Source organism: Thermochaetoides thermophila, assembly GCF_000221225.1.
Source record: "Thermochaetoides thermophila DSM 1495 unplaced genomic scaffold scf7180000011820, whole genome shotgun sequence".
Lineage (NCBI taxonomy): Eukaryota > Fungi > Ascomycota > Sordariomycetes > Sordariales > Chaetomiaceae > Thermochaetoides > Thermochaetoides thermophila.
Genome location: NW_006383036.1, coordinates 1,095,353 through 1,108,188, shown reverse-complemented (window position 1 = coordinate 1,108,188; position 12,836 = coordinate 1,095,353). Strand labels below are relative to the sequence as shown.

General features: G+C 55.6%; 6 protein-coding genes across 6 annotated transcripts; 2 read left to right on the top strand and 4 right to left on the bottom strand.

Annotated features, from left to right (window-relative positions):
• Nucleotides 1-697: 697 nt before the first annotated feature.
• CTHT_0053110 (uncharacterized protein) lies at nt 698-2,063 on the bottom strand (the record flags this gene model as incomplete). Its single annotated transcript, XM_006695586.1, has 2 exons — nt 698-1,963; nt 2,019-2,063. 2 exons carry the CDS (start codon nt 2,061-2,063, stop codon nt 698-700), a joined length of 1,311 nt encoding a protein of 436 aa, XP_006695649.1.
• A 937-nt stretch (nt 2,064-3,000) lies between these two features.
• CTHT_0053100 (uncharacterized protein) lies at nt 3,001-5,493 on the bottom strand (the record flags this gene model as incomplete). The annotated part of the gene is made up of 1 exon (XM_006695585.1): nt 3,001-5,493. The coding sequence occupies one exon, from the start codon at nt 5,491-5,493 to the stop codon at nt 3,001-3,003; it is 2,493 nt and encodes an 830-aa protein (XP_006695648.1).
• Nucleotides 5,494-5,567: 74 nt separating this feature from the next.
• On the bottom strand, nt 5,568-6,026 carry CTHT_0053090 (uncharacterized protein; the record flags this gene model as incomplete). The annotated part of the gene is made up of 2 exons (XM_006695584.1): nt 5,568-5,760; nt 5,950-6,026. The coding sequence occupies 2 exons, from the start codon at nt 6,024-6,026 to the stop codon at nt 5,568-5,570; spliced, it is 270 nt and encodes an 89-aa protein (XP_006695647.1).
• A 178-nt stretch (nt 6,027-6,204) lies between these two features.
• CTHT_0053080 (uncharacterized protein) lies at nt 6,205-7,228 on the top strand (the record flags this gene model as incomplete). The annotated part of the gene is made up of 3 exons (XM_006695583.1): nt 6,205-6,231; nt 6,351-6,443; nt 6,554-7,228. The coding sequence occupies 3 exons, from the start codon at nt 6,205-6,207 to the stop codon at nt 7,226-7,228; spliced, it is 795 nt and encodes a 264-aa protein (XP_006695646.1).
• A 322-nt stretch (nt 7,229-7,550) lies between these two features.
• Nucleotides 7,551-8,633, bottom strand: CTHT_0053070 (putative thiamine pyrophosphate protein; the record flags this gene model as incomplete). Its single annotated transcript, XM_006695582.1, has 2 exons — nt 7,551-8,448; nt 8,542-8,633. 2 exons carry the CDS (start codon nt 8,631-8,633, stop codon nt 7,551-7,553), a joined length of 990 nt encoding a protein of 329 aa, XP_006695645.1.
• Nucleotides 8,634-10,397: 1,764 nt separating this feature from the next.
• Nucleotides 10,398-11,702, top strand: CTHT_0053060 (uncharacterized protein; the record flags this gene model as incomplete). Its single annotated transcript, XM_006695581.1, has 1 exon — nt 10,398-11,702. The coding sequence occupies one exon, from the start codon at nt 10,398-10,400 to the stop codon at nt 11,700-11,702; it is 1,305 nt and encodes a 434-aa protein (XP_006695644.1).
• Nucleotides 11,703-12,836: the final 1,134 nt, after the last annotated feature.

Sequence of the window (12,836 nt, the reverse complement as noted above, 5' to 3'; positions counted from 1 at the left end):
GGAACTTTCCGCCCGAGCTGCCGAAGTGGGGCATCCCACGCTGTTGGGTCAACCAAAGAAGGCAACAAACCATCTCTAGATCGATCGACCGGCCGATATTTGTCTCACGTCACGATGTCAAATGTTACAGACCTCAAAAGTGAGAAAAATACAACGCTGTTTGCCCAAGAGCTTTTTAGTTACCCTAATAGCCAAACTAGCCAAAGAGGTTCGCTAGCCACGTAAAGCCAACGACCAACCTCACCTAAACCCCGAGCATCTCCAAAACCTCCGCCACAGTGTTCCAGATCAATGGTTGCCAACCGACCTAACCCAGCCTCACCAAACACCCTGACACCCAGCGACAAGGGAAAGCCCGAAAACCAAGCAAGAGCACCCAGTGAAAAAAAAAAAAAAAACTTAGAGACTTAGAACCTCCATGAACTCGCTTCAAGGTCCCTCAACTGTTCGATTAGTTGGAGCACCTACTCCTGCTGAACGCAAGAGGGACAAAAGCCACTGATCGAGCGTTAGCATTGCTCCGAGAGGTCACTGCTTCTTCAGGAAGTAAGTACTCACCACTCCACGATATCTTTGCTCTCAAATTTCTCCTCAAGAGCCGAACAAGCCCACTCAAGGTGCCTATTTCCCACCCCCCCCCCGGGCGGGCCCAAATCAGCACTTCATCTTCATCATCATCTTACTCAGCTTGGTTGACTTACATCAGAACCATCATCCTCCAATTAGCCTTGTCCTTACGGTTCCCATCAACAATCATCTCCTGCCCCTCAACAATCAACGCCTTCAGACCCTCAACTTCCTCCATAAACCGCTGAGGCATAGACGCCATCCACTTACTCTTGGCGCGGTCATCCACCATCGGCAGAACTGCCTCGATGAGACCGGCGTCAATTTGAACAAGTTCGTCGTCGATGTCCTCTTCGGTCATGAGCAGAGTGATACCGGCCTCAATGTCCTTACGTGACTGCTGATCCTCCAAGTCCAGGTCGACGCTATGAACCGGAGTGCCGGGAGGAGCAGGGGGGACCGGACCCTGAGAGCCGAGCGAGGAGAACGAGCCGTCCGAGTTGTGCCCGTCCTGTTCGACGTCGCTGAAGACGATGTCGATCACTTCATCGTCGTCAGGGGTCTCAGGCTGAACAGTGAGATCGCGGTGGTTTCGAGAGGCACGCTCGCGCTTCTTGGTGATCGCACGGAGGATGTCCTTCACAGCCCCCTCACCTGCGCGCTCAACAGCCGCTGCCTCGGAAATAGCCTGGAGTGCGACCTGAGCCGCGTGACACAAAGAAACTGCAGCATAGCAGCCGGGGCAGAAGTTGTTGAGGGCAGTATCCTGCCACAGCTGGACCTTGTTGAGCTTCACGCCCTCAACAGCCGTAGGACGGACGCGTCCGGCAGCCGACGCCTTCGCAAGCGTATCGATCATATCTGTACGTGCAAAAAGCGGATGCGTGCCGGTACTCGCACTACGCGGGCGACTCGAGATGGTTCTTTCCTCAGCCATCTCGGCCTCCTCGAGATGCAACTCCGGCTGTTTGTCTTCCTCCTTAGTCCTGAACTTTTCCCTCATCGCCTCCCCCCCCCCAGCAGGGCACGACATCGCCCGCAGTCGCCCACCCCTACCGGCCGCCCCGCCGACAGGCTCGTTGACGGGGTTCCCGCACCGGCGACAGTCCTTGGGTCCCATGCCCATTCTCACGGCGTGGGACATCACCAAGGGGTGTCCAGTCTCCACATAATCCCCAACCTTGGCCGTCACGGTATCCTCCAGGGTCTTTGTCGCACTGGTATAAGACCGCTGAAATGGGGTACTGATCGGGAAAGCGAGCTTCTGCTCCTTGAAGTGATGGGTCTCCTTCAGCAGGCCGAACAGGCTGTGGCCCAGCCGTTTGGGCTTTTCCTTTGGGAGGGTGCAGAGCGAAGCAGCCCTGTGACGACGAGCGAGCTGAGTGGCTGTGTCGCTCTGGATGGAGTGTTAGTAGCTTGAGAGGGAGAGGGGGTCCGCGGCGTGGACGTACATGGGTGGGAGACACGGGGCTAAGAACCTTGGCGGGAGGAGTCATGTTTGGGGGTTGGTTGAAGCGAGAGTGGGAGTAGGCGTTGTAGAAGACTAAGAACCAGAGGGGTTGGAGTGATTGAAGCGAGCGTCGAAGCAGAGGGTTGAAGCAGACAAGAGCGTCGGTTGAGGAGACTGAATGTTGGTTTGAAGACTTAGTGATGGTTGAAGGTTGAATGTTGCTTGAAGAAGACTGTGTGCTTTGGAAGCTTACAGGAACCCTTATTCAGCTTGAAGCTCGTCGCAGGGAGGAAAAGCCGTCTCAACCTATGAAATCGAGCGGCTGGTGATTACAACCTAATCATGAGGGGAATGATTCAATCGGAGTTATACCCAATATGCCATATGATGCAGTGATTTTCTAACCAAGCCGGGGGGGGAAAAAAAAGAACGCAAAACTCGAAGGGACGTTTACATCAGAAAACGCGAGAGATCGCGAGGTGCTCGAAATCAACAAATGCTCGTGACTGCCCATGATGAAGTAAGCATGAGACATCTGCTGCGCATTTAGACGAGGAAATCGACATCAAATATTGCTTCTTTCTTGCGTCAGTCCAAGGCTCTTCAGCAGTTTCTTCTCTTTAAACCAAGCTCTTTCCGTTCTGATGTGACCATCATCACAGGGAAATCATACACATGCTCTCATATACCAAACTCCTTCCATCTTGTTGCCGATATTGTTTCCGTCACGGCCACAAGAAAGGAAAAAAAAAAAAAAAACCTCCATGCCAATATCTAAACCAGGATATCCACTCTTTTTATCAAGAATTAAAAAAATAAAATAAATAAAATAAAATAAAATTTCCATCATCATCTTGATAAAACTACACGGCATTTTCCAGCCAGGTATTTTTTATAGGAAAAAAGAAAAATACACACCGGACGTACCTAACAAACACCAAAACTACAGTATCATTACACAAGATCCTTCTTTACCCTCACAATCACATCGACATTCCCCCTTGCTGCCTCGCAGCCCCCCAACTCCCAACCAACGCCATAGCCTCCTCCCCTCCATCCTCGAGCTTCGGCTCGTTCAGCACCGCCGCAAGACACTTCCACGGATCCCTCCCTCCTCCCCACTTAAGCAACGAATTCTTCAGATGCTCACCATTCGCCCTCTCGAGCGCGGCGCCCCCGGCGCCCCCCTTAAACACTACCTCCCAGGTGCGTTGCGCCAGCACGCGATCGAACAAGTAGCTGTAGTACGTGCTTCCGTAGCCCGAGAGGTGCCCGAAGAAGCCCTGCCAGCGCGTGCCGCGCGGGTCGGGTGGGCCGCTGCCGAACTCGCGCTGGAGGTCGTGAAAGATCTGGGTCGAGTCGAAGGCATCGTCACGGGCGCGCCGGGAGTGCAGGGCCTGGTCCAGCATGGCCAGGATGATTTGGTTCTCGGTGTCGGAGCCCTCGAAGAGGCGGGCCTGGCGGATCTTGCGGGAGACGAGGGCGTAGGGGACCGGGTCGTCTGTCTCGTAGTGGCGGGCGAAGACCGAGAGGACGGACGGATCGGCGACGAAGTATTCCATGAGCGTTGACGGCAGCTCTGCGAGGTCGGTCGCGCAGCGAGTGCCGGCCACGTTTTGGAAGGAGGTGCGCGCTAGGATGGAGTGAATGGCGTGGCCCATCTCGTGGAAGAGCGTCTCGACCTGGAAGTAGCTGAGCAGCACGGGCTGGCTGTCGTCGTTGTTTTGCGGGAAGTCGCACACCAGCGCGATGGTCGGCAATTGCTTGACTTTGCCGTCGATCTTGGAGAAGGCCATGCCGTCGTTGGCGGCGAACTCGGGCCGCTGGAAGTAGGGCATGTCGGTCCGCGGCGCCTGGCTCATCTGCTCCTGCCAGACCTCGTCCATCTCTTCGGGCAGGATCTCGCGCGAGCAGCGGAGGGTAAAATGCGCTGGGTTAGGCGACTTGTCGGCGCGGTAGAAGAGATCGCAGTAGAGCACGGCGACGCGACCCTCGGTGTCGTGTACCACGTCGAGCCGCCGCACGTCTGGATGCCAGGTCTCGCCGCGCAGGGGCGGCCGCGGGGCGAAGCGGATGCCGTAGAGGAGGTTAAAGATGCGCGACAGGCCCTGGATGACCGTGCCCAGCGAGAAGAAGGACGACAGCACGTCAGTGCGCGGCACGCGTTCGGACGCCGTGGCCTGCTTGCGCAAGATGGTAGAGTAGTACTCCCTATCCCATGGTTCGAGGGCCTCTGCATCAGGGACGGTCTTTTGCTTCTCCCGGAGCATCGCCCCAAACTCGGCAACTGCTCGGGGCTTGTTGCTGCCGGCCAGGGCGCGCAGGAACTTGTCGACGGCCTCGGGGCTGCGGGCCATCATGCGGTCGCGCAGGGCCATCTGCGCGTAGCTCTCAAAGCCAGATAGCTCGGCTAGCTCGGCACGCAGACGCATGAGCATCTCCAACGTCGACACGGAGCGAGCCGAGGACGTCCGGGAGGCGTAGTAGAGCATCTTGCGCGCCTCCGGGTCGTGGACCGTCCGCAGGGCCAGGGCCGCCTGGGCGCTGAGCGTGGGCACGTAGACCATGCCGTTGCGAGTCAGCGAGCGCACTTGGACCGGGTCCATGCCGCGCATCTTGCTGCTGGGGATGGCCACCCATGCTTGGTCGGGGGTCATCTCATGCACAAAAGCCGTGGCTACCGTGCTGATCTTGGACGACAACTGCACGAAGCGGTCGCGCTCCCACTTGGGCAGGTTAACGGCCGACTTGAGGAAGTCTTGCCTCAGCACCTCGGCAACCGCCTTCTCCTCCTCGGACCAGACCTTGGTGACCTCCGGATTCTTCATGGCCCTGTCCAGCTGCTCATAGAGCCCCGTCATGGTGTTGAGCTCGTTCATGTACTGGTAGACCGTGTCCCAGGCTGCGTTGGCCGCCCGTTGGATTTTGTGGTCCGGATGGGTGACGCGCACAAAGTCAGCCATGTCGAGCACGCGGCACAGGGTATCGCTTAGCCGGTCGAGCTCGCGCACGATCCTGCGGTACTCTGGCACCGTGTAGGCGTTGAGCACCCGGTCCACGATGCGGCGGGCGCGGGCCAGGCTCACGTTTGCGAAGGTCTCGAACCCCTTGGGACTCGTCAGGTAGGCATTCTGGAAGAGCCCGACGTTCATGCCGATCGGCAGGGCCGAGTACTCTTGCCAGAAGGAGGGCTTGTCGAAGATGGTGCGTAGGAGGTTGTCATCCTCCCGATCGTCGGTGGGCGCGACGTAGGCATAGTGACGTGTTTGGCGGCTAGGAAACGGGCTTGCTAGCTGCTTCTGCGACTGCTTCTTGCCTTGGAGCTGTTGTGATCGTTGCACCGAGTGCAGCGAGCGTACCTGGGCAAGCTGGCGCGGCTCACGGGGCTGGAGGACGGCCAGGGCGGCACGCTGGCGTAGACAGCTTGAGCAGACCCATCGTTCCAGCTGCCTTGGCCTGGCCGAAGCTCTGATCATGGTGATATCGCGGTTGGCCCGCGAACGGGATGGCTGGGGAGCTCAAAGAGCTCGATATCGACTACGAGATAGGTTTAGCGGGGGTTGTCGTCGAGGGGGATGGCGAGGGGCTGGACGGAGGATAGATGCGCCGAGGAGCTCGCATCGGGGGCGTCTGGCTTTTCCCCAAAGGTGTTCCTCCTTCTTGTAAGCGCCGGCAGCGCCGATTGCGCCGCTCCAGGTCGGTGTGCGGGGTGTTGAGGCCGGGCTGTTGCGGTGCTGTCGACCCTGGATGCGATCAAAATGTGGACAAGACGAGGTGACCCGCCAAAAAATTCCAGAGCTTCTTAGCGCATGGGCCACTTACTCAGGACTAGCCCCGCATTTATCTCATTGGCTTATCTCAGAACAAGCCTTTTATCGCGATATTATTATTGGTCAGATGAACTCAAGGTAAGAAACTCAATAACTACGAACGGGACAAGCTTAGCACCCGAAAACAGCCGCAGCGAGGGCGAGCTCGGGACGTTGGCGAATCGTGATCCCTGGTCCATCTCGGCCCACGGCAACTTCAAGTTCGCAACTTGGAAACCCGGGCACCCTCTAAGCTTTAGAGCTTTTGCATTGCACAAGATCCCGCTCCCCACGCCACAACTCCAGGGAGCCGCTGCCTCTCGCCTGCTGCAATTGTTTCGGTCAAGCACTTGCGAGGGCCAATACCATCACTACCAAATGGCTGCCAGGGTGCTGCTACAGCGGGTACGAGCTCGAGTCTTTTACTCCCCTTTCCCTCCCCCCCCCTCCCCTCCCTCCCCTCCCCACTATTCACCTCACTGCATCCAGAGACCACGAGACTGACGTTATATCGACAACTATAGCGAGTCGCGCCGCTGGCGGCTGCCGCACTGGTCGGGAGCGTCGCCTTTGCCCCGCGCATCGCCCACGCTGAGGCGCCCAACGACCGCTCTATCGTATGTCCCTGCCCCTCCGAATCCTCCTTTTTGCCAATTTTCTCCCCCCTCCCCCCTTTCCCCCTTTCCCCTTCTCTCTCCCAGCTCAAGCCCGTCCTAACACATGCCAGTCCCGCAAGCCCATCTACGACGACGAAGACTTTGCTCTACCCCCGTCGAAGCCCTCTTCCCCCGCCGCTCTTACCCCCTCCGAGGCCCAAAATGCCTCCGCCGCCCCTGTTTCGTCCTCCGAGCCGGAAACAACCACCACCATCGTCGTGCATCGCCCGCCGACGCCCACCGACCGTCTGGCCGCACAGATCCGCCGCGCCCGTCTCTTCCTCTACGCCCAGTCCTGCGTGGTCGAGGACTCGGTCAACGATTTCATGTCGCGGGCTTTCGCTCTCGAGCAATCCTTTACCTCGACACTCGCCTCGTTGGCCCCGTCCCGCGAATCAGGCGAGAAGCTCATGCCCGGCCTGATCTACGTTCTGGTGTCGGGCATGGCCGGCAGCATTGTCGCGCGGAACAGGGGGGTTCTGCTTCGCGCAACGACGCCGCTTGCTTTTGGGCTGGGCGCGGCGTATTATGTGCTGCCGGTGACGATGCAGAATGTGGGGGGTCTGGTGTGGGAGTATGAGAAAAAGTTCCCTGCGGTGGCGGACGCGCATATCAAAACGAGGGAGGGTATCGAGCATGGTGTGGCGATGGCGAGGATGCATGCAGATATTGCGCAGCAGAAGGTGCATGATGGGGTGAGGAGTGTGAGGGAGGCGCTGGAGGAGTGGGTTAGGAAGGGAAAATAGGTATATATAACTGGTTAGAATCAAGGTTTTTTTTTTAAAAAAAAAAAAAGGGAGGGGCCGGTGGGGGGGGAAGGATTGGGGGAAGGGGGAAAAGAATGCATGAAAGGTAAACTATGATGTATGATTGGGAAGAGCCACTCTAAGGAGCGTATAGGCTCTCCTTGTACCATACTGAGGAGGTCATCTCGGAATATAGACCATTTTTTTTCTTATATTTTTCTCAGCTGAAAACCCTTGTAACCAAAATTACCATTATTACATTCCTTTGAAGCTTATAAATCACGTAATCTATGGGTATCTCTATACATGTCTATGGCTCTCCCTACCACCTCAACTCAAACCGTTCCCAAACTCCCTCATAAAACCGCAACGCCCTCTCATAAGTCCACATCGTCACCGCGCTCGCCGGCGCAGCCTTCACCAAGCTGACCGTCAACCCCCTATACAGACCCCTCATCCCCTCCATTCTCAAAATCGTCCTAAACGTCCCCACCGCACCCCCCTTATACTCCGGAATATTCTTATGCACATACCTGCCCCGCGTAGGCCCCTGTACCTGAATCCTCTTACGCACCAGATCCAACGGGAACGTCACCGTCTTCGCCGCAACACTAGCAATCGTCCCCGCTACGGCTGTCCCACTGCTAAACGGTAGATCTAAAGGCCCCAACACGGGACGTAGGGTCTCGTAGAATGCAAAGAAACACCCCATGTAGGGCACGATTTGGGCAACGCCGGGTCCTAACCCACGAAAAAATCCACGTAGCCCCTCGTCCCGATAGATTTGCCGAATTGCCCGCCTTAGATTAGGATACACCCGATCGTCATTCCCCTGCGCGGCAAACCTCGTCCGTAATAAATCCAACGGGTACGTCACGGCCGTCGCGGCCGCGCCCCCGGTCGCACCACACACGAAACTCTCGGCTGCCTGCGGCAAGGAGTCCTGCTCGAACACTGCCCGCAAAAGCTGGGTCGTGGTGCGGTACGTCGTGAACTGCACGGCGGAGTAGCAGACGTACAGCAGCTCGGCGGGGACGTTGCCTTTCCAGAGGCCGGGGAGACCCTCGTGGCGCACGATATGTTGCATGGTGCGGAGCGTGCCTTTGTAGATGGGGCCCCCGCGGAGTTGGTCGAGGCGGGAGGAGAGAAGCGGGTCGGAGAGGGAGTGCGGCTGGAGCTGCAGGCGAATTTTGACTACGTCTAGGGGGGCGATTACGAAGCTGGGGTTTTTGTTAGGGACGACAACTTAATTAATGGGAGAGGAAGAGGAAGAAGAAGATGATATCGAACATGGTGAAAGAGGGTCAATGTACCGAGAGATGAGGCCGGCTGTTGCGCCGGCCAGGGTTACTTGGAGTCGGGAACCCTCATCCTTGAGGCTGTCGCCTGAGTCTTTCGGAGACATTCATCCAGCGGGGAGAGGGCAAATATTGAGCTTGTTTTGGTGGTTTTGGCTTGTAGGTTGTTAGGCTAGGGCTAGAGCTGGAGATCCAAGTCGGTGACGGGCCGTGTCGCGCGAATTGTTGCGATGCGGATGGGAAATCTCAAAATCGAATATCAAAATCCAGATCCGGGGGTTCAGACTTGCATTGGCTGCAAAGTCGGCCACTGGTCTTCGACTCGGACAAATTGGACTTCGGATGGAAGGTGGACGAAAATCCGATATCAATACTCCAGGTTAGAAGTCCGCGAAAAAAAAAAAAAAGTCGATCGCAATCTTTATCCTCGCATCGTTCGACGTTTCATATCACTTCAGCCGCAGCAAGCCGATTTGTGATGGCTATCTTCTGCGGCGGTGCAGCAAGTGTTCCCCCTCAAAAATTCGATTTTTTGATGAGCGCATTTCGCTTCGAGCGGTGACGACATTGGCGCGCTTGGGGCGGCAGGGGCGCGGCTATTGGCCAATCATAATCGATGCCAAGACACAATGACGATTTCCCAAGCGCTCCTGCTTGCCAAGGCTTGGCAGTCTTGGCGCACAGACAAGGCGCAAATCACATGAACGGCTGATGCAGCGAAGCAGCTGCCGAAATGTGGACAGCGAGTCATCATCGTACAGCCTCATGCTGTAAAGCAAGCTCAGTTCGGCGAGAGAGATAGAACCTCAATAAAGCGCCACACTTCGAAAGATTGACCTTTCCCCTATTGGGAGCTCGGCATCATGACAGCCGACATCGGCCAGAACGCAACCCAAGATCTTTGATCTCGGAAAATCCCCGAGCCCTGCTCTGGTTTGGGCAACTGAACCGTTTGTATCCGTAACACTTGCCATGCCTGGGCTGACACCGATCGCCAATTCCGTTGGTCGCGTCGCCCAGACGTTCAGGCGCCCAGGCCATCTACTTGCCAGCGCAGTCCTCATTGGTTCCATCTGCCCGAGAAGGCAGGCTGGTGGGTCTGTCGAACGGGAACATTGGAGCACCGCTGGAGCATTGGAGTTTTATGCAAGCGCGGGGATGCGGGGCACCCCACAGAGCTCTCTGTAAACCCTTTTCTGGCTTCTCTTAGTCGTCAGCGTTCCACTGTTCCTTTACTGTCCTCCACTGCCGGGCAGTTCAGACCTGCTAGGTAGCACGAGAAGAGCTCCAGCGCTCCCCTTGTCAGCCACGGCACCAGCACGGGACTCGACAAGGCCCAGGTAGAACCGAAGCGGCACGAGGCATTGGAAACGGGCCATTTTGGTTCCCAGCCAACCCCCCTCCCCCTTGCCATGCGGGGATCAGATGCGAGGCTTACTTCCTCGTGATTCTTCTTTTAAGTTGGCCTGCTTTCTCGCTTTTTCGTCGCCTGTGACACTGCTGTTCTCATACCTTCCTCTCATCTTTCCTCTCCGACCCTTTCCCCCCCCCCCCATTCCCCTCCCCTTTTGTCTCCTTCGCCGTCTGTGAACCTGTAGTGCCGCTTTGACTGAGGCAGTGCTGCCTGCTGTTTGTTAACTTACGCCGCGTCTGTCTTACATCGACATTGACACAGGCATATTCCCTACGTTTACCACACACATCATCATCATCATCCTCCCATCACCAACAGCATCTTCACGTGCGGCTCGGCTTGGGTTTCAGAGTATTAAAGCGTCCAAACTCGCTTCGCTTCTTACCCCACACTTCTCACCTTTGCCATACATTCTCCCATCTTTCCGCCAGCCTCAGAGTTCGCCGTTTGCCTATAAATGAGCTTCGACCACTTGGTCCAGCCTCTCCCCATCAAACAAGACGAACTCAAGCTCAAGCGACTAATCGAGCTCTTCGAGTTCCCCCCTATATCCGAAGACAACAACGACAACGAAACCCCTGACCAACCCTCCTCCTCCTCCTCCTCCTCCTCCTACTACTACTACTACAACTTTGCCTGCACTCACTGTCTCGAAGAAGACGACTTCAACAACAATAACAATAATAACAATAACAATAACAATAACGACAACACTAGCATCTACAGCACAACACCCCCCTTGTCAGAAACCTCATTAACCTCGACAACAACAACAACCGACACAATGGCCATTCCTTCTCCGAACCTCCGCGAAACAATCTACCCTGTGCTCGCCTCCCTCCCCCACGCGGCCTCCTCTACCGAACCCCTCGAGGCCTGCTTCCACGTACTTGACCTCCCCGTGCGCAACCGCGTGCGCACCATGTCCTCCTCTTCTCGCGACCCCTGGATCCGCTGGCTCAGCTACGCGGACCTATCCTCCCCGATCCATGCCCGCCTCCGTCGCATCGCCAAGTCCTCGGCCCTCGAGCTGCACCCTGTGAGCGGCGAGATCGAGATCGATTGGGCCTCCCGGGAGAATGTGTTGGTACGGTTCAGGCGGCGCGACGTGGAGACGCTGGAGGCGATGGTCGTGCTGCGCGAGGTGGATGGGTTGTGGCTGAAGCTGGTGTGGGTCGAGGATGATTGGGAGACGGCGGTGCATCGCAACGGGGGGGGACGTGGTTGGCGCGTGAGGGAGGTCGGTGCCGCTAGTGGGGGCGATATCCCCGCGGTGAAAGAGGTCCTGGAGGATTTTGGCGGGTGCGTGAGCATTGCCGAGGCGGAGGAAAAGTTCGCTTCTTCCCCGGCCCCTGCTGCGACTCAGACGAACGGGGCTCATCCTACCATCACCATCCCCATCGTCCAGGGACCCACCTCCGAGACCAAGGTTACCGTTGAGAACCTCGAAGATGCCGCCGAGTCCTCAGACGACGATGCCTACTGGGCGCGGTACGACACCACCCCCGGTTCGCGGACTCCGCTGACGGGTAACGCCCGTCATCGTTCGCCGGCTGCTCCGCGCTCTGTTCCTGTGAACATTGCTAGCGCTTTTGCCGGTACCAACACCACTTCTTCCAGAGAGAAAGAGGAGGAGGAGGAGGAGGAGGATGAGGATGCCTACTTTGCGCAATATGACGATGTCCAGCCTGCGATGGACCACTATGATGCTGAGGAGGAAAAAAGGTTTGCCGAGAGTATCCGGGCTAAGTATTTTGGTTGAGGGATCAAAGTAAAGGGGGTAAAGGGAAGGCATCCAATGTGGGATGGGTTAAGTGTGTGAGAAGATAAGGGTTCGGTTTTGGCCTTTTTTTTTCAGGACGATGTGGGTTTTACCTAGTTGTCATGACTATTTGAGGGCCTGTTAATTTAAGGGTTGTCAGTTTTTTTTGGTTACAGGTTTTTGTTGGACTGGCTGGCGTTCAGGCGTCTTGTAAGGCATATGGGAGAAATAAGGCGGTTTAGCATGCCACCATTCCTCGCAATCACAAAAACAATACAAGGTATTATTGGCTGGATGGAACTTAAAAGCAATGCCTATCACTGGATGGGCATTTAGTGTGATGTTATTCCCTGGTTACATTCTGAGAAAAGAAAAGAAAAGAAAAAAAAAACAGGACTAAAATAGATAGAATATCATCATCGGGCAGCATGTTCACCCAAGCATTATTAGTTACAGTCATTATCACAGTCAATCACAGCTTAGCGCAATTTTGTCACAGTTACAGAAGAGGAACCATCACATCTCGGAGATCACTTGATACCAAACCATTGTTGTTTTTCTCCTTCATTCTCTCTGACCATAAGAGAATAAATATCTCAATTCATTCACTCATTCACTCATTCACTCATTCACTCATTCACTCATTCACTCATTCACTCATTATTAGACCCGTTTGATTTGACTATATTCCTCCTCGCTATGACTATCAGCGATACGTCCCGGTCCTATCCCTCTTGTGTATGTAGGCTATCAGGCAAATGTTTTGAGCCCTCGTGTGTGTATGGATGGATGTATGGATGTCTTAAGCTATATACAGTAGCTTTGAAGACTGAGAGGAATGCTTTAGAGCCGAGCCCCGTGAATAAGAAAAAAAGCAGAGTTGAGTGTCGTTAGTTAAGTGAAGTGTGTTAGGTACATGTTTTTAATGGTTTGCTAGCTGAGTGTTGGGTAAGGCTGGTAAGTATGTGGCTCTATGGTAGTGGGTGGTGTAAGATAGTTCGAGATATCCGAGCCGTTATGTCATCTCAAGTATCAATTATCACTCTCTTGGGTTGAGACATCGAGTAGGAGAGAGAGAGAGAGAGAGAGAGAGGAGGAGGAGGAGGAGGAGGAGGAGGAGGAGGAGGAGAGANA